The sequence below is a fragment of the Gopherus evgoodei genome, chromosome 1 (genome assembly GCF_007399415.2).
Source record: "Gopherus evgoodei ecotype Sinaloan lineage chromosome 1, rGopEvg1_v1.p, whole genome shotgun sequence".
In the NCBI taxonomy this organism is placed as follows: domain Eukaryota; kingdom Metazoa; phylum Chordata; order Testudines; family Testudinidae; genus Gopherus; species Gopherus evgoodei.
In genome coordinates this window covers 132,932,694-132,952,844 of record NC_044322.1, presented here as the reverse complement: position 1 = coordinate 132,952,844, position 20,151 = coordinate 132,932,694, and the positions used below count along the sequence as shown (strand labels likewise).

The window sequence follows — 20,151 nt, the reverse complement described above, 5'->3', positions numbered from 1 at the left end:
AGCTACATTATTATACTTACCGTAATAGTGCTCACAGCATGATAGGTGCTGTCCAACGATACCAAGTGGGACACAATTTATGCCCTAAAGAGCTCACAGACTGAGATTCCCTCAGTTACTTCAGTTCCAAGCACTTCTTCAGTAATAAATAGGATCCCTGTGAAATCTGGTCATTTGCATGCTTTTACCCTATACTTTCATGGGGGAGACTAGTGTATGGTATTTGGTAGGTCCTATCAATAAATGACTGAGTTCTGCAAAACAACAGGCAGTAGTTTACTGAATCAGATTATGAGGCCCTGCCAGCTATGAGTTGCCAGTCATGCCACACTGGTAATGAGAAGCACAGAGGCAGGTATAAAACTGGAAACAATGACAGAAGTACGTAAGAAATAGTCAACAGCTACTGATTAGTCAGAAGGGGACACAGTGATACCAGGAAGTTTCTCTGAACTCTGGTGTGCTCAGCTACCTAAAACAGAAAGTCCAAGCTAGAACAAGACCCTAGGCAATTTCAGTGGGCAGCAGAAGAGAGCACATTTCTGCTGGGACAACTCTTCTGTAGCAGCCAGCCTGAGCCTTACAAAAAGGAGAAAAGAAGAGCAAGAGACCAACACTAAGAGAAAAAAAGAAGGCTGTACTGTAAGACAGCAGTGTTCAGTAGGGGAAAAAACTCCCAACAAAAAAATCAACTTCCCTCTACTTAGTTCCAATATCCTGCATAAATTTTCTCATTGAGGATTACAAGGGCATTCAGAGCTCATGAAAGGGCTACCAATACCTACTTTTTGTAGTCCACTAACTGCAAATCAAGTTAATTTATTTATTTAACCTCTTTGACATTTGTATATGATACAGTATTTTAAAGTGAACCAATTCAACTCAATTACCCATGTTGATTAAACAGAAAAATCTTGTATCTTCCTCTCTGCACTTCCTTCAGAATGTTTATTATTATTATTATTATTATTATTTGTACAGCGTAGAAGACAGACAGAGGAAAGCGGGAACCTAAAATAAGCATACGCAAGAAGGATCAGTCAGAGAAGGGATGAAAACCATTCAGATCCACTTCTTCCTAACCTTTCCTACTGATCTCTATCCTTACATGGAATGCCACAGCTATGTACTGCTCCTGTTCTAGACGTGGGACTTGAGACTGATCAATTAATATAAATTTAAAATAATTTAATAAAAAAAATTGATTCTGATTTTAGACCAGCAGGTCATTAGTCTGCTACCCGATGTGCTTTATCTTATATGAGAGACAGCAGAGTGGATATGAGTATCCAATGAAAGAGTGGGCGTCTTGATATTTTGACCGCATAAAATTAATGATAACTCAGTACACTGAAATATACAGTTTATTTCCTCAAAGTCAAGCAGTACGATTTGTCAGTAGGTAAATGTTAAGTGTCAAGCAAGAAAACTGTACACATTTTCACTCTGGGCTGCAAAATCCAAACAACTGGAAAAACCTGACAGAAATCTTTCACTATACAAAGAGATCTAAAATTGAGAGATGACATAAGGTGAAGTAGCAGCCATCACCTAATGATGCCAAAGGCAAAATATTAGCACCAGAATTTTTTTAAAGCAACAATATATCTATTTACAGATTTACATATAACAGTGGGAGACAGCCATCTTCTGGTCCCAACTAACAGAGCTTTAAAAAGAAGAAAGTGGGACATGGTGAATATATATCCTGCTTTGTGAGAACGATAATATATATAGCACTTTCAGTATTGCTATCTTTTTAAGAAAGATCTAAATCAAAGTACTGTACACACATAATGAAATTATATTATTATTCACAGTCACATTTCACATACATATCAGAGTAACCACAACATGTAAAAAATTTTAAAAAGTCACAGGTAAAACAATGCACACTACTTGACTAAAGCTAAACATAATTTATTTGGGAATTATTTAGCTTAGGGTTTCTTATGGTTAAGGAATGGGTCCAAAGAGAAAACTCACTGGTCCTAGTATCAATTAACATAGCAGCAAATATTTGTGGGATTTCGTTAGAAGTCTAAATTTTGTAAACTGTAAGAAGAAATTAAGGCCAGATCATCAGGTAGTCTAAATCAGTAGCTCCCTCTGACTTTGATGGAGTGGATTTACACCAGTTGAAGATCTGGCCCAGGATACATGAATTAGGAGCGTATAAATAGGCAAAATGGTCCTTTTAACTTTTATAGCTGTCTGCGAAGGGCTTGGTTTTAGAGAAGTTTTTGTGCCAAGTCCCTGCAATGAAAGCAGTTCACTGATCAGGAAAAAGTGACCAAGATAAGCACTGAAAGAGGAGGATTTTGATAACAGACAAAGAAAAGAACCTTTTGTCAATATTAAAATTGCAGGAACAGTGTAAAGAGTTGATTTTCTCTCATTCTGTTTTACCTTTAATTGCTTGTACTGTCCAAAGAGTTTGCTATAGACTGGTATCCATGTCAGCCTTGAAAGTAGCTCCCTGTTGCAGAATCTGTTTGTTATCGAAACACGGAGATATAGGGCTTCCTTTATATAATTTAAATAGTCTCTACATGAAGCTAAGATTTCCGTCTGCCCTTAAAAGCTATACCTTAATGTAGAGATAACACATGTATACACAGAGCAATTCTGTAGTATTTGTAGGAGATCAAATCAGTTAATCCCATCATTGTGTTAAGAGATTGGTTAGCATGATGCAAATTATCAGAGTTTTACTGGATGGTAGTGTTATTATATCACCTCCAGTAGTCTTGGACTGACTAAATAGTGTCCTGTCATTAAAGTATATATGTCAACATGTGAAGCGAAAAAAATACAGACGTTCACAGTCACAAACCAAAGTTACTCTGAATACTGCATTGAACTCATGTGGCCTAGGAGTATTTATGTGGCCTAGGTGTTTATATTGCATTTGGTGGTGAGGGAAAGATGAAAGAAATAGCATTACATGGGTCATCTTGACTATAACTTAACCATTTATATAAAAAAGGTGAACTGTTGAACAAACAGAAGGAAAATACAAGCAATTTGATTTGTCATGTTAACTTAGTGACTTTTTCCTACAAGGTAGCTGTGCTGGGGGGAAACCCAAAGCAGCAAATACCTTTTCCAAATAGTTTAGTTGATAAATAAATTGACCCAAACTGGCAAGGCATCCTCAGTCCCATTTTTTAAATCAAATAACTTGGTCGGAAAAATGTTACAATATAAACGGGCCCACAACTGTTTCTATGCAATGTCAACCCCCCCCCCCCCCCACCCAACCACGATGTTTCTCTAAACCATGTGTTCTTAACTTCAGTAACATAGATCTTAAATGATTTTCAAGTTGTTTTAGCCTGTAGCCAGCTGAGATTGGTTCTGAAATTATTTTCTGAAAGGAGAAAGTGAGAACTTTTCTTATGAGATACGTTACAAAGAAAAAGCATCTGATGTACTAGGATCAAAGTGAGAGCAATCTGAATATAGTATCAGACACATGACACACACTTCTCCTGCTTGATGTGACTGTAAAAGAAAAAGCCCTAAAATTAAAGCTTCTTTATTCATTTGCTTTTGGGCTTCCCAGCAGTTTGTGCAGCATCTGAAGACAATAAAGACTATCACATAACTTATTTTGAAAACCGTTATTGTTTGCATGCACTATTGCAACAGACTTCACAATACACTGAATTCAAAGCTTAGAATCTATCCTCTGCCTCCTGCAGAACTTTCTATAGGATAGGTTGAGAGACTAAGAACAGCTGTAGAGTCGGAGATTAAAAAGAGGGTTTAAAAATTAAATACATCATCCAAACAACAAGAAAGATCATTATTGCTAGAGTAGCTATTTTTCTCTTGTCTAACTCTGCCTACTAGACACAGATACAAGTCAGGGGTTTCACTTGCATACTTGGAAACTGTGCCCAACCACCACTATTCAAGTCTTTGGTCAGGCCTTGACCTCTTATTTGAGCCTTTCAGGTTGGAGGCTGTCGGTCAGACACTTGAGTTGCTCCTCCCCCAGCTTGATCTTGTCCTCTAGCTCTCTCTGCTCAATGATAAGGGCTGACTTCATCTTTACAAAGTGCTCATAATCTGCTAGGCTCTCTTCGCTTAGATAGTTAGCCAAAATGTCAAAGACAATCCGCTCCCGTCGGTCCAGGTTTTCCTTCAGTTCCTTCGCATCTTCATGCTGCTGAGTCAGCAGTTTCTGCTTCTCTACCAATGTCCGCTTAAGAGAAAGAGAAACATATTACAGATACCAGTTCAAGACAAACAGTTTTCTGGTCAACCTTGAAGTTAATTTTACCTGCAGGGACAAGGATGAAGAGGTGTGTGTATGGCAGACTCGGACTATGGGCTTGTCTATGCAAACAATTAGTTGACGGCAAACTAGGAAGTGCATGTACACCACACTAGCCTGTCGTGGACTAACTGTCCGCATGGCTCCTGCTGATATGCACTAACAACTTGTTAATGTGCTTTGATCTAGTCCCATTTCAAAGATGACTAGATCAAAGTGCATTAACAAACTGTTACAATGAGTCAGCAGGGTCCACACAGACAGTTAGTCTGTGGCAGGCTAGTTGGGGGTACAGTCACACCCACATTTCCTGAGAACTCAGTGTTTTGGTACATAAGCCATAAAACTGCTGCTTAAAGGTGAACTTGATCTCCCAACTGCCATTGAGTTCTGATTAAACAAGTTAACAGAAGGGAATTAAATGGGCAGAGACAGTAAAGCACTTAGGAATATGTTTTATAAACACTGGTAAGTAAGGTCCTTAACTACTTTAGTGCTTAATGGTTTACAGGAAAAAGTATAACAAATACAGCTGTCTGTGGGAAGCACTAGCATGAAGTAACATGGATGCCATCCTGATTTCCAGAAATGATTTGCAAGATCTACTTGCAAGTGTAACCAGCAATGAATTAAACCCAGATTAGGTCCCTGAAATGACTGCCAGAGCATTAAACTGTGAAAACAAACTGCTTGGGGTTGGGAAGAGTTGACAGAGAGCTTTGAATTATGCTTAGGGCCCTACTAAATTTGCAGCCGTGAAAACATGTCACAGGCCGTGAAATCTGATCTCCCCCATGAAATCTGGCTATTGTAGGGGAGACTGGATTTCAAGAGTTGGGTGGGTGGAGAGTGGTGGCTGCTGGCTGGGAGCCCAGCTTTGAAGGCAGCAGCACCAGCAGCACAGCAGAAGTGAGATGGCACGGTCTGGGGGAATCATCACTTTTGGGGAGGGAAAGGGCTGGCCTTATGAGTGGGCAAGGGGGTGATCACCTGGGGTGCCGGGGTCACCCTTCTCCACCCACCCATCCTCACACAGCCAACCCAAGGCCCCTTTAACTTTCAAGTGTTGAGCTCCAGCTGCTAGTCCTGAAGGGGCAAAGGAGGGCCAGCAAAAAGCGACAGAGTCCTGTGGCACCTTATAGACTAACAGATGTATTGAAGCATAAGCTTTCGTGGGTGACAAAGTGCGTATTCATCCACGAAAGCTGATGCTCCAATACATCTGTTAGTCTATAAGGTACCACAGGACTCTGACACTTTTTTACAGACCCAGACTAACACAGCTACCCTTCTGATAAGGAGGGCCAGGACTTCTTTCTCTGCATGGGCTGCTCCTAAGGCTGGGTTAGACCCATCTCCAGGAACCTCCCCTAACCGCAGGAAGCTTTGAGGCTGTTGGCTGGGAGTCCAGCTCTGAAGGCATCGCAGCCTCCAGCAGCAGCGCAGACATCAGGGTGGAATAACATGGGTATGGTATTGCTACACTTATTTCTGTGCTCCTGGTGGCAGTGGCGCTGTCTTCAGAGCTGGGTTCCTGGTCAGCGTCTGCCCTCCAACTGCCCAGCTCTGAAGGCAGAAGGAAAAAGGTAAGGGTGGCAATACCGCAACCTCCCATAATAGCCCCATCCCCACGACCCTGTTTTGGGTTGGGACCCTCATGATTACAATATCATGAAATTTCAGATTTAAATAGCTGAAACTGTGAAATTTAAGATTTTTAAAAGCCTATGACTGTGAAATTGACCAGAATGGACCATGAATTTGCTGCATACTAACCCAATATGAACCTGATAGGGTTTTCTACCTTATTGTGATGTGCACTTTTCTAATCAGAAGTAAGGGCATATGATCACAGCGCCCTCAAAAGATCAGTCTCTTCTCACTAGTCCATGTGTCTCTCCTGCTGGTGCCCTGATGCAGCACACAACGAGCTCTGTGGAAATCTAGCCTGACTTTTTATTCTGAGACACACTGGTGCACTGAATCTAGACATAGCATCCCCTTCATTGTGATGAGCTGCTATGCCCAAGCAAAGCTGCTTCTCTTCGGCGACCTGGAGCATTGGCAGGGGGACAAAACAACAGGCAGAAGAGAGCTTTGTGCATGGAAGAAGAGACAACGATAGAGATTCTGTTTACACATGTGCATCTAGGCAAAAAATGTGTAATCACATCCCGATTTTCAGCTTCGTTCCCTAAGTAAATTCTCCTTTGAGTGTCTGTGCCATCAAGTGACTGACTCTGATTCTACCAACAAGTTCAAAGCCAGTCCTTCTCTTGACACTATCTGTCTGTACTTAGTATTAGAAAATGATTCACATTACAATAAGGCTAAAAACATACAACTACATATTAATGTGCAGAATTCCCAGTAACACCAAAGGAAATTATACATATCAACAGGAGAATTTGCATACAGAAAAAAAAATCCATGAGGATGGAATTAAAAGTTCAGACTAATTTGAGGATGAGAATAACTTGACAGTAAAAATTCTTATAAACTGCACTAAGGATAGCATGCAACCAAAAGACATTTCAGAATTAAAGTTCAACTTCAAGAAACAAATGCTTGAAAATGCTGTTAAAATAGGCATGAAATCCTAACTGCTCCTGTGACACCAGCCTCATATCCGCTCTTCTCATCTTGCACATCTAATTTCATAAGCTATTTTTGTAACAAGGTCTTTTTCACAAGGACATGGAGGTGGGAGAAGATTATTTTCTTCTCCCACAAGGTATTAATATGTGTGCGCACATGGGGAAGATGCATTCAATCCCCAGGTTCTTCCTAGAACTCAGAAATGCTGTTTGGAGAGGCCCCTAGCAATGAGACTTCATTTCCCTTGGTAGAATGAGGGGCGAGGGAGGAGATAAGTGGAGTTGTCTTAGGCAGGAGCACTGTTAGCTTCTGCTGGCGCCACCACGGAAGCCAAGAGCAGGTACTTTTGGGGTGTGAACAAGGGTTGAAAATTTTGCTGGTGTCAGTCCCTTTTGGCGGGATATGGAGGCAAGAAGATGTCAAGAGCAGGTTATGAGCTCTGACTGTTGGTTGCTGTGGGGGTAACAAGCCAAAATTTGTTGGCAGGTTATGTCTTTTCCTAGTTTTTTTGGCGGGGGGGGGGAAAGGGGGAAAAGAGGGGAAGAAGAGTACAGGAATCAACGGCAAACCTCCCTAGAAAGTGGTTTACAATTTGAAGACCTCTGCAAGGCAGAGGGCCAGTGACTTTTGATTTTAAATGAAAGCCTAAGTATCTCCCAGCCATACCATGCACTTTTAAAGTCCACCACTGCACAATGGACCATTCATATAGTCTTAAATTGCCAGCAAACACCTTTGCAAACATGCCTTTCCTGCATCTAAAACCAGTCCACCGCTCTAGATCTTTTCAGGAAAGATTTTTTATAACATGATTAAAAACCTGGGTTTATTAGATCCAGGTCTTTAATAAGTGTGTCCAAGTTGTGCAAAAGACTGCACACTGGGGCCACAGGCCAGCAATGCAAAGTTTGATGAAGAGAGGCGCTTTTTCCAGCTTTTAAAAAAATATATATAATAAACAGGAATCTAAAGTTAGACTTGCAAAGGAAGCAAGTCTCAGTTTTAACTATGGAGAGACTGTGGCTACCAGATAATACTATATATCAATACGTTTCCATTTCTCTGCTGTTACAGAAAGATCAGTAATGAATACCTTGGTCCTTAAAATCCTTCCTAAAAACCTACTTCTGCTGAGATTCCTACAAATCACTACCATCTGGCACTGACCAGGTAAATGGGAAGCCATGACTTCCATTTTTCTGTCAAACTTTTTTCTTTTTTAAAAACACTGTGTTCCCATTTAGCCCCACCCTGTTTCTCTACTTTTTGTCCACTACTGCACCCTGTCAGTTCTCTATAGCAGGGACCACTGTCTTTGTTACATGTCTGTACAGTATCTAATGTAATGGGTCCCGATCACTGACTGGGGTCCTTGGTGCTGCCATAATACAACTTAATAGTAGTAAACTGTCGACAGCGTGTAGGCACTGGAACTCAAATACAATCTGTTCATTTTTAAGCATCCCAAATTGCTGAATCAGACAATTACTTTTAGTTTGTTCCCCCCTACTCATTTTTTTGTTTGTTAAAGAAACAGGAGGCTACTTGGCTCATCTTTCATCAAGACACTTGTCTTTTAGTGTTTTAGAGGGAAAGGCATGTCAGTGTTTTTAAACAATCTGCTCTCCTAAACCTGGGTACAAAAGTGTCATGCATTCTTCAGGGCCAAGCCACTTGTAGTGAGTGTATTCTGAGTGAAGGCAAGGCAAGGTTACGAGTATTAACGAGATCTAATGAAAGCAGCCTGATGTGAATGATCAGCACAGCAGTTTTCTCCCCTCCACTCTCTTGCCCACCTGGTTTTCAAATAAAAAGCCTACTACGCTGGCTCCTTAAATACCAAAATAATACTCTTACTCTTTAGCAACCTGCCTTACCCGTTCTTCAGGCGAGGCATTTTCATCCAAGTTATTCAGGGCATTTTCCACGCGAGCCAGACGACCTGACAGTGACAGCAGCAGGTTGACCACTTTGTCTAGGTCCCCGATGAACATCCTGAACTTGTCAAACTCATTAGGTTTGCAGACCTCTTTCACAATAGCCTCCACGTCATCTCCTAGTGCATTGTTGGCTTGGATGTCCTCCAGGAGTGTTTCCCGAGCTTCGCGCAGCACCTGCAGCTTCCTACTAATGCTGTCAATGAGTTTTTGCTGTGGACAACAAAAGGGGAGTAAGAATTTATTAGTGACACTTGACCCAGCAGAGATGGAAACAGATTTCCCTCCACGCATTCTGTTCCAATAGCTCAGGGAAAAAAGTCACACATGGCTCTCTGCTGAAAAGTGGCAGTAGCAATGGTAAACTACCCCAAACTTCAGCATCAGACTCCACTCCCCTCCCCTCCCAGAATATATCAGTTTACAAAGCCCAAAACAAAACAGGACCCCTCTACCGTAGATTCTTAGGCCTCAATCTTCCTCTCATTGAGGTTATCAGCAACACTCTCACTGACTGAGAAGAAGCTGGATCATGTCCTTAATTTGCTTTGTTACATGAAACCCCCCCAAAGAAACACCAGCCATTGATTCTGATTAGCAGTGGGCTGTGTGTTTATGACTGCAAGGGAAACTGTGATTATGGCACTGCTGTCCAACTAGAGAATTCAAGTCTACAGATAAAGTTTTTCGCATGCACATTAACTTACAATTCACTGCTAAATAAGGCTTTTAAGGAGAATTACTTCACATGGCAAGAAATCAAAGTTACTCTATCTTGGTTTTTTCTCCACCAGGGAAAGAGGAGAGGAAAAAAAAAAGGAATCTGTTCTCTGTCACCCACTGGGTTCTTAGGAGTCTTTCCATTTCCTTCCTAACCCTGTTATAGACACTCCTCTGTGATAGATGAAGGGCAAAACTGCGCCTCTGCCCACTGTGGAGCTCAGAAGCCAATCAAATGTCAGTCCATGGAGTAGAACACTTCACTTAAGACATATGGCCAGCTGGCCAGAGAGTAAGGAGGTGCAGGCATTCACAGCTGATTCCTGGCCCCAATTCTTTTGTCCTCATCATCACACTATGCTTTACAAGAATTCTTCAACATCTCACATGTTGATGCTGTCACCTATTTAAGTCCCAAAGTTATCTGCATCCCACAGAAATCTAGTCTCCCCTCACTTTTATGTAGAAAGCTGTTTACACAAGAAGCAACGAATCACAAAATTATTATTAAGGATTAAATACCAGCATCACTGCATGAATTTTTTTGTCCCCCTGTCTCACAATGCAACTCACATCTGGGGCTTGGCAGGTTGAGAGGTATGTACATTACAGACATATGATGTTTATCTAGACCGTGGTAGTGTTCTGGATTCAAAATATCAGGACACAAACTTTTGATGGATCTAGGTCTACGTTACCCTTAGCTTGAGTGTCCACCCCTTGGCAATTCACAACCATGGCAGAAAGCAAGATGTCCTTTGGAGCTCACTACTGCTACTTCTTAGATCAGCTTCAAATTTTCAAAAGCTGATTACTGAGTAGAAAAAGTACTCTCTCCTCCTCAAAGACTATCCCCACAGCACTCTCGAGGATAACATTCTTGGGGTGGAGGCTGATGGTGCTAAGCAAAGTATGGGCATAAAAAGCTCGTCTTCCACATGCTAGGCTAATACTAACACATGGCCTACTATGCCGTTGGAATCTTTTACTTCCTGCCAGGCTCAGCCCAGCTCCCTGCTCCCTGACCTAGTGCACAGAGTTGCAGCACTGCTCAAGAGTGGCCCAGCTGTCACTCTGTCATCATGTGAGGGGGGGGGCCAGGCCAAACCTGAGTGACGCTGCAATTCCATGTGCCAGGTAGCAATGCCCGGAGCGGGAAGCTGGGCACCAACTCTCAGAACAGCGGCTGCAGGAACCACTGCTGTGGGGTGAGTTTTTCATTTTATGTAAGTTTTTAAATGTTTTTTCCCCCTTTTATTTCATGCTATTTTGTATTTGTGAAAAACATTGGGCTAAAGTAAGTAGAACTTTTACTAACTTTAGTAGCCCATCAAAAGGGCTCAGAGTACCCCAAAAACACAGCCCCTAACATCCCTGTGAGGTAAGTATTATTTCCATTTGATAGGAGAGGGAAACAGACTTCCCTCTGGCCATGCGGTGAGTCACTGCCAGAGCAGAACTAGAGCCCCAGTCTCCTGACTGTGTTCTCTGTTGTTACCATGCTGACTTCCTAAAAAAATTCTTCCTTTGGGCAGGGGTCTTGTATGCCTGTAAAAGACAACAACACACCTCATCTTTCTGTAAATATTAATCATTATTCACCCGTTGGTGTCAATTCCTAATGCAGACTACATTGTCTAAGATGGTAATTACTCTGCAATACCACTTTACATGTTTGTTTTTCTTTTGAGTGTCTTGATTTCATGGCACACTTGTCAGGAACTCTGATTTCAACCAACCAATTGAATACGTACAATTGAACAGAAACGCACCCTGTTTCCCTAACAGAGGCCAACTGTAGCTTAAAACCTAACAAAGATTACTTCTGAAATCAAACATATGGATTATCTGGGCTGGCTCTATCCTGTTTTGATTTAATATTCTCAGGCCAGGTTAATCTGTATTGGGCTTATCTGTTTGTCTGGGTGTCCAAAAGATTAAGGCAGTAAGCAGTTTTACAGATACAGGCTCTACTAACTGATTAATCTGAATGATTTGATTTTTTGTTCCCTCCTAAATGCAAATGAAGTTTGATTTGGATTAACTGGGTCAGGCTGCTGTAGTCTTATTTCCTAGGATGCCATGCAATTTAATAATCCTACTATTTTATTACAAGATGCATGATTAAATATATTCATGCTCTGTGCTATATTGCCCTGCTAATATGCCTAAAACTAGTCATGGAAGGATCCCTTTAAATATGAGGAAGGCAGATCAGTGTATATGCACATAGCCTTTTTTCTAAGACTGTCAGTAGACACATCAGTTTTGATGTGGACACATACTCACTGGGAACTGAACTGAGATGAACTCCTCTTTCTACATAGACCACCCGAGGAAGAGGACTTTGAACTTACTGACCTTTGGGACCTCCAAAATAGATTAAAAACTACACATCCCATTAGCAATCCACTGAGCCATAATGTCTTCTTGACATCAATTACAGTTTTGAAATGGAATGGGGGTGAACTGTAGTTATCAAGTTTGCTAGTGTAGACCAGATCACATGGACCTGATTTTCCAGAATTCTTGTTACTTTAAATAATAGCAGAGAAACTGACTGAATCCTTGTTAATTTCACTCAGCAGCATCTTAGCAAAGAAAAGCTATTAGCAGTAGCAGAGGCAATTGTACTCTCTGCAGCCTTAGGAAGACAGCACTACACTGGGTTTACACTTGTGGGTTCGCACTCAGTTCTCTACCTCATTTCACACTAGATTCATGCCTGAAAAGACTAGAAAACCTCCCACTTGCCATGAGTAGATTTTTCAAACCCAATATAACTTCAAGGTCCCTTTTATTACCTCCCTACATCTATTCAAATCCATTTATATTATTATATTTGTGCTAATCATATTGTTCCTCAATAAATATATTGCTTCACATGACCATAACATTTCATTTATTAGGGAGATTGTCTCTAATTATTTGTAATAGATGTGTGCAATTTCTCTGCATAAAATTCCCACAGCCATCCCGAGTGCTCATTATCATTTTATTATTTTACATAAATAAGAGGACAACAAGTATATTGCAAAACAGAGAATGGCAGGTGTAAACTGGTCCTGGAAAACCCTCTGTGAATCCCAGATTGGACTAAAAGCACGATTTCCCATAATAGAACTGGTGAGTTTCAATGAATTAAGAAACAAGTTCAAAGCATACAGTGTCTTTTAGTAGACTGACAAATAAATGACAATATTCAAGCTTTCAGGTCCCAAAGGTCCTTTTTTCAGCAGCTGGCAGTTACATGAAATTGGACCACGTTATAAATCTTGGCAGTTTTATGAGGACGGCTTGACCCATTTACTGTGATTTACATACACTGCATGACAAGATCTAAGATGAAAGCCTGCTGGATTGAGAGCTCATGCAAAGGAGCAGATGGGTGAGTAAACAGGAATGTGTATATCACAGACATGAGAGAGGGAGGGTGTCTAGTAACACTATATGTGGGCACACTTCTCAGCCTGTATAATCTGTTTTTTGTGGTGTGGGAGGAGTGATGAAGGGAAATATGTTTTTCATATAAACAGACACCACCACAAATAAAGAACATATTGATTGAGAAGCTTGTGGATTGTAGTTTGTTGGTTGGGTCAAAGAAAAATGTTTCAGTTTCTAACTTGTGCACATTTTCCTCAACCAACATGACCAGAAAATGTTTCTGTCTGAATCAATGAAAAAAACAAAAACAATGATTGGTATTACAAGGACCAGATAAAATGAAGCAAGAATAATTAATGCTCTTATAATAATGCTCTAGTCTAATAAATTGCTTAAAACTGCAATGGAATCCTTAACACATCTGAACAGTTTTTAAAAACAATTTCCCTTTTATTCAATTAAAGGTCATTCCTATCAGTTTTGATTACTAAGGCTATGTCTACACTACTCGTCGGATCGATATATTGGGGATCTATGCATCGCGTCTCGTCTAGACGCGATACATCAATCCCCGAATGCGATCCCTGTCGATTCTGGAACTCCATCAGGGTGAGAGGCGGAAGCGGAGTCGACGGGGGAGTGGCGGCTGTTGATCCCGTGCCACGAGGACGCGAAGTAAGTCAATCTAAGTCGATCTAAGATGCGTCAATTTCAGCTACGCTATTCTCATAGCTGAAGTTGCGTATCCTGGATCAACCCCCTTCTCCCACCCCCAGGGTAGACCAGGCCTAAATGAATACTGGAGGTTGATCATGACAGTTTACGTTCACTAAAGAAGATATCCCGGGACTGAAAGCAGCTCCTTCCCTGGTACTGCTGTTTTAAGTAAATATAGTTAAAATTAGACCACTATTAATACAGAAACAGATGGCTGAATAGCACAACAGATGATTTCCCCCAGTTTCTCATGACAAGCAAGGTTAAAATCTATTTGTGCCAAATCACAAATGAAGAGACTCTGGTGCTCTCAATCTAACTAACCTGACACTGTACAACAACCACAAAATCACCACTTCACACAGATTCTCAGGACTGGAATACTATGCAGGTCAAGACTAAAGTGCCACAGGGATCTGTGTGTGTAAGGGACAGTGGTTAATGGTGATGTGTGAACTGAGCACCCACCAAACTGCCTATTTAGCTCCAGTCAATGTTATCAGGCTTTTGAGTTCATGAGCAGTTAAAAAAAAAATTGACAGAAGACAGATGGCCTAATTTTCAAAAGCCTGGAGAAGTCCAAGGGCACACTGTTTCCAGTGGGATTTGTGGGTGCTCAACAACTCTCTCTCAAAGCACACAGATATTCTCAGGTGGAAATGTTCTATAGAGAAAGACCAAAACATTCACACAGAAATTTTAAAAATATGCCTGTCTTTCTAAAGTTAAGTTCCTAGGTCCATAGCCAGACACAAAAATAAGCGATTTGATCTTTCAAAACTGCTAAGCACCCAGAAAATCTCACTGGCTTAAAACCAGGCCTCTTATTTAGATGCTTAACTGTGGATTCAGCAGCCTAATTTTTGACATCCAGCTTTGAAAATCCTATTAAATATTTCAAAGTGCAAAACTGTGTTACCTTCTTTTCTGACAAGTCATGATCAAGTTCATCTTCAGAATCCTCTTCGCTCTGCTGCTGCTGTTGCTCCTGCATGTCCTTCATTTTAATCAGCAATTCTGCTTTTGGTGCAGACGTGCTGTAGTAAGTGGAATTGGTTGTCAAGGAGATGGCAGAAGGCATGCCCTGCTCCTCTTTCCTGGTAAAAAGTCATAACTTTAATTAACTGCTTGACATCCTGAGCACTGAAAAGAGAGAACAATCTTTCAAACCCATCATTTTGCCAAGTAAATGGACTGTTTAATGGAAAGATGATAACTATGGTAACAATGCAGGACCAAATGTCTGAGGAAAAAATGCCACACTGGAAGTCACAAAAGCTAGTTATCAACTTAGGCAATTAAAAGGAACTAGCAAAACCTCCAGCTGGAAGCATTTATTTTCAGTCTGTCTTTTAATTGCACTTTGTATCAGTGATTAAATCATCATTTACTATTCTTGATTATACAGGCATTGACATGAAGGCAGTGGTTTTGTCTACATCTGTGCTTTGACTGGTTAGTGATTCCCACATCTTTTGGTGAAAATGCAGCAGATCACATTTCATTTTCTCTATTATGAACCTTAAAGATCCTATTACTTTATCCTATTTCTTTATGGGAATTTTAAGAGACTCTGGAAGCAGAGTAATAAAAACAGAAATATTAGCAATGATCAACAATACCAAAAATACAATAGCTGATGAAGCAGTACTGAATTTTCAAAATGCGTTTAGTAATAATTTTTAAAATGAAAGAATTAGGGCACTGTTAATGACCTGCTTATTATTTATAACTGGTCAAGGCAGTGCTTTAAGAAACAAATTTAAAATCCTTTTCTTCTCTATTTTCTGTCTGAACTCCCCTATCTCTTGACAGGCACACTGTTATGCAAGCATGACTATCTCCAGCTCCAAATTAATTCAATGGAATTAGCAGGATTCACAAAAGGATCAGATATTTACATAAGTAACAAGAATACCCAGTATTATAACAGTAAAACAAAACTAAGATATTTAGAAGGGATATAAACTTTCATGCTTCTGGGCATAGAGTGGTCTCTAACTATTGGAGGTGAGCAGAAACTTTCTCCAAGGGCAGATTATCGCACAATTATTTATTACAGGCTTTTTTGCATCTTCCTCTGTAGTGCTTGGTGTTGGTCACTGTTGGAGATAAAATGTTGGATTAGATCAGTGATTCTCAGCCCACGGGCTGCTTGCAGCCCAGTCAGGACACAGATCCAGCCCATGTGACATCTGCAGGACCATACAGGTAGTACATATATTGTGTGGATGTGGCACACAACACGGAGAACTGCATATGTGGCCCACAATAGTAAACAGGTTGAGAACCATTGCTTTGATCCAGTATGGCAATGCATGTGTTCCTGAGTGTACATGATTGTTGACAGTTCTAGAAAATGACTGCTTCCCTAGATCCAGGGACCAACTATAACAAGGACAGTGACTATGCAAGCTTCTCTATAACCCCATCTAGTATTGAGGCTTCAACCAAGAGGGCCTGCCTCTGAGATTAGGAATGTGTCTCTGCTGAGATTGCTCACAAAGATGCCAGTAAATATTAACTGTGATGAAAAATTTTGTGATGTCATTATCTGCCCACAACAAACAAGAAAACCTTGGTATAGTGAAGCCTTCACCATTTATGTGAGAGAAACCTAAACAAAGTTTGTCTCACACAGGAAGGCTGTTACATCAACATTTCTGCAAGTTCCATTTTAATAAGCACTACAACAACCTCAGAGCCATTACCTGTGAGAACAGCTAGAAATTGTTTTTAAAAGTTTCCACAGTGTATTGATTATAACCACCCTTCAGGCTACCAAATTCAGGGCATTACACAATATATGGTTTCTCATCAAACTTCAGGACAAAGTTATATCTGAAATTACACCAACACTCAGAGATCAAAGATCTGTATGATTCAAATGCTGTTTTGTTATATTTTACTATTCTGTTCTCATTCTCAACTAGGTAATAACTGGTTACTTTGATTCAGTTTATATTATCTATATTCATTTCAAGTTTTCTTTGTATGCCTTATTGATATTATAAATACAAAAAAATTGCTCCTTTCCCTATCTGGACCTTATCACACCGGATGGTCTTAGTGAAATTCCTAAAGCCTTTGAGAAATGTCTCATGATAGAATTCTAATTATTCCTTCCCAGACTACCTTATGTGATTGTTTAGCTTTTCCCAGTTTGGCTGTGGTGTAATGTAATAAATATATTACACCATAACTAACTCATAAAGAGCTTAACATATATGTAATATGTAACAAATATTTTACACCATAGCTAACTCATAAAGAGCTTAACATATATGTATGTTAAGCTCTTTATGAGTTAGCTATGGTGTAAAATATTTATTTATATACATGTATGTTCTTTGTAATAGGACCCTAATTTTTGCTCCTGTGATTATTGATCTGGTCAATAAGTGACACTGCCAAAAACATCATTTTAATGCGAAAATCTAAAAATTAACAGTATGAAGAAGGATTCTTAAACATTTAGGGAAAAACACAATGTTGGACAGCAACAGGGGAAAGGTCACTGGATTATGGAAACACTTTACTCACTTTTCCTCTGCAATTTTTGGAGAAGAAACTTTTGGTAGGAGCTTTCTGCGTTGTTGAGCTTCTTCTAAGAGGTGTTCATCTTTAGGGAAGATTCCCACCATCAGATCCATCGTAGTTTTTATTTTCACAGTAGGATCCAAAATATCTGCTAGAGATTTATCCTTTCCCACAATCTCTCTGGCTAGTTCCTCAGACTTCCAGTCTTCAAAGGTCTTCTCTTTGGCCTTCACGTAGCTGATTACAGGGATGGAGGCATCGCTGTCCTTCAAGTTGTTCCCAAGTGCTTCAGCTGATTGCAAGTCAGGAGGTCTGGTTTTGCTCTCAGGCTCTGGTTCTACACCCCGCCTTGTGTAAGCACAGAAACGCGAATAAGATTGCTCAGACGTACTGAGTGTTTTAATCTGGTCCTTCTCCGAACCACTAGGTAAGGCAGGAGGCTCCATGGTGCTCACGAGGTTCTGGCGACTTTCCTTCTCTGCATTGCTCTCAGAATGAACTATCTTGATGGGAACCATTTTTACTGTAGTGTTGTTATCAATCACTCTTTCAATTCTGGAAAAAAAGAAAGGGAAATTAACTGTTATAAATTCAAGATCTTTTTATGCTGATTCTTATCCACAAAGAGGGAAAAGGTATCAGTCTGTATGCTAACAAAAGCCAATTTATTAATACAAGGAAATCTCTTCTCATATCAAATCTCAAAGCCTCAACTTAGAGATCTGTCTTTTCTCATACATTTTAAAACAGCCATTATTTCACTTATACAGATCTCCAGCATCAGCCTTACACTACACAAAACATGACTTTTATACAGGCTACAGGACTGACAAAGTATGATACTTACAACTGTCTTGAAACAGTTCAAACCACGAGTATGAAAAATGCAGTTTTTTTTTTAAAAAAAACCTTGCATGTAAAATATGAGAATCTCATAATCAGAACCTAGTTTATCTTTGCATAAATAGAAAAAAAGAAAAAAATATTTAAAAGAGAGGGAAGGGAAAGAGGAAGAAAAAACAGCTACTCATGAATGAATAATTATATTTAAGTCTTAGTTTTTGTCACGGATATTTTTAGTAAAAGTCACGGACAGGTCACGGGCAATAATGAAAAATTCACGGAAGCCCATGACCTGTCCTTGACAGGTTGATGAGAGCAGTGGGGATGGGCCGCCTGTGGTGGATGAGAGCAGCGGGCATATCTGCTGCTGCCAGGCCCTCTCTGCCGCCCACGGAGGCTGGGAGCAGCAGGGATTCTCCGATGCCTGCGGAGGACGGGAGTGGCAGGGATCCCCATTGCTGCCTGTGGCTGGGTGGCGGCAGGAAGCAGCAGAGCTCCCCCCTGCTGCTGTCTGAAATCATGGAGGTCTTTGGAAGTCATGGATTCCATTACTTCGTTGACTAAATTGAAGCCTTAATGTTTTGTCAGTGACAGCCTATTGCAGGGATCCTGTAATACATACTGCTGAGCCATCTTGTGCTTAAGACAAGATATTCAATCAAGAACATGTCTTTTTAAATGGTAATTTACATTTTAAATTAGAAAATAACATGTTAGATAAACAGCAGCTGTTTATACTACTGGAGTGCGTGCGCTGTATGTACAGTATAAAACCAAAAACACAGATGGCGTGGTTTCAAGTTTGAAGAAAGTTTAAAATTATTGCGTTAATGTTGTGGGTTTGGAAAGTTTAGCCCCAGCAAAGGAACATTGCTAAAATATCTGGTTTCTGCTGGCTGGCTTTATTTTAGATTAGTGACTGAGAGACACACACATATAGCTCCTTGGCTATATGTCTGGCTGTGTCTCAGAATTAAAAATAAAGCTGTACTTTCATGGTGAACAGAAAATAAGTCAATATTGTACTCCTCTGCAGTGGTAATCTATATATTTATATTTGTGTCTGTCTGAATATACAGACTATATTACACACAATCACTCAACCCTATATGAAATGACATATGTAGGTGATATTTTGACCATACTGCATATGTAATATTCTGATAGATCTAAAAAAGAATTCATCTTAAAAAGAGGGGAAAAACCACACTTCAAATCCTTCTCCAGTAAGGATCCTTTCAGACTGTCAGTCATTTTGGAAAGTTCACACTCAACTCTGTCTTTCACTCCAAGCTCTCTCAGCTCCTGATTCAGTAAATCACCCCAGCATGTGTTTAAGAACCAGTGACTTCAACTGGTCTTATGCACAAAGAACATGTTTAAGAGCTTTGCTGAAAATGGTAAAATTCCTGTTGACTTCAGTGGGAATGGAGATGAACACTGGGTGCTTTTGAAAGTCTCCTCTGCAGTATGTTTAAATTGATGCATGCACATACACACCCATAAGACCCATTACATATTTCCTAATCTATTGTATGAAATTCCAAATCCTCATATAAACTTACACTTGTGGCTAACACTAAGCTGAGCCCACAAAGTGGCATAATTGTTTCCATAGCATAAGGGTACGTAAATTATTACGGAGTGGCTGTTGTTGCTCTGCGGTAAATGTTGAAGCCAGCGTCCCATCATAATTCCAGTTTTTATTCTTTCCTAATGACCCCAAAAAAGAAAGTGATTCCGGGAAGTCTGGCATCCAGCCTCTTATACTTGAGAACAGATATTTTCCCAGAAGTTTAGTAAAATTCAGAAAAGGAATTTGGAAAATAGAGGTGTGTTAAAACTTCCCCACAGTTCACTTAGTCAGAAGTGCCCTAAATTAATGTGTGTGTGGTGAGAAGGGGAATATGATGGTTGCGGGGGATAGGAGACTGGGGAGAAGTGCAGAGGAGAAAGAATCAGATATAGAGCAGGGGACAAAGGACCAGAGGAGACATGGCTTGGGTGGGGATCACACAGAAGGACTGGCAGTAAGCATCTTCCCTGCTTTTTTGAATGACCATGTACTAGGCATGAGGGGGGAGACAAAGTGGTACTCCTGGAAAAATTCTGTGCCACTGTGCA

General features: G+C 40.3%; 1 protein-coding gene across 9 annotated transcripts in view; it reads right to left on the bottom strand.

The window, feature by feature from the left end:
* Positions 1-1,346: 1,346 nt before the first annotated feature.
* Positions 1,347-20,151, bottom strand: part of SHROOM2 (shroom family member 2) — a 195,717-nt gene continuing 176,912 nt past the window's right edge. For all 9 annotated transcript variants that reach the window (XM_030572478.1, XM_030572487.1, XM_030572508.1 and 6 more), the window contains 4 exons: positions 17,188-17,739; positions 14,564-14,741; positions 8,761-9,033; positions 1,347-4,213 (listed from right to left, as the gene is read on the bottom strand). In XM_030572478.1, the coding sequence (XP_030428338.1) occupies positions 3,947-4,213; positions 8,761-9,033; positions 14,564-14,741; positions 17,188-17,739 (1,270 nt within the window). In that variant the 3' untranslated portion in view covers positions 1,347-3,946. The remainder of the gene's footprint in view (positions 4,214-8,760; positions 9,034-14,563; positions 14,742-17,187; positions 17,740-20,151) is intronic.